Below are 826 nucleotides of genomic sequence, written 5' to 3' on the forward strand. Positions count from 1 at the left end.
GCAGCTGGAGCCAGTTGACTGATTTGACCCATGAGGTGATCGGAGCTGACTTGAGAAACTGGGCCACTTTTGCTGTCGGGCCTGGCCACGGGTTGCAGATGAGCTCTGGGCGGTTGTTGGTTCCCGCCTATGCCTACTACAGCCACTGGAATTGCTTCACCCACTGCGCTGCTTGCTGCACAAGGCCACATTCGTTTATTTTCTACAGTGACGACCACGGGCAGAACTGGGCACGGGGCCAGCTCCTGAGGAGCTTGCAGACCATAGAATGCCAGGTTGCTGAGGTGACTCGCCAAGACAACGGCTGTGTGTTGTACTGCAATGCCCGCAGTCCAGACAAGTATAGAGTTGAAGCCTTTAGTATGGACTATGGAGGCCATTTTGGGGAATACTTTCTGTGCAAGGACTTGCCGGAGACAGGAAATGGCTGCCAGGGCAGTGTGGTGAGCTTCACCCCTTTGCGGAAGCCCTTGGAGCTAGGCCGAAGAGATAATATTGCTGCATCGGCTCACTTTCTGGGTGGCCATCACTCAAACGCTCTCGAGACCACTAGGTCCTGGATGGTTTTTTCCCACCCCACAAATAGACGCAAGCGAGTCAACCTGGGCATCTACCTCAACACCACTCCGCTGGTGAAGAGCAGCTGGCGGGGCCCCTGGGTGCTGTACGAGGGGCCCTGCGGCTACTCGGACCTGGTGGTGTGCGAGGAGGGCCAGGCACTGCTCTTTGGCTGCTTGTTTGAATGCGGAGCGTCCAGTGAATGTGAGGAGATTGCCTTCCAACTCTTCACCGACGTGGAGCTCCTGAGGAACGTGAGGGAAGGCTG

General features: G+C 56.7%; 1 protein-coding gene across 1 annotated transcript; it reads left to right on the forward strand.

Annotated features, from left to right (window-relative positions):
- Positions 1-5: 5 nt before the first annotated feature.
- On the forward strand, positions 6-818 carry LOC107125362 (sialidase-3-like; the record flags this gene model as incomplete). Its single annotated transcript, XM_015428799.1, has 1 exon — positions 6-818. A coding segment is annotated over one exon (813 nt), but the record flags the coding sequence as incomplete, so codon positions are not given.
- Between the last annotated feature and the right edge of the window lie 8 nt (positions 819-826).

The sequence above is a fragment of the Gekko japonicus genome, unplaced genomic scaffold (assembly GCF_001447785.1).
Source record: "Gekko japonicus isolate JY-2015 unplaced genomic scaffold, Gekko_japonicus_V1.1 scaffold50293, whole genome shotgun sequence".
Classification (NCBI taxonomy): domain Eukaryota; kingdom Metazoa; phylum Chordata; class Lepidosauria; order Squamata; family Gekkonidae; genus Gekko; species Gekko japonicus.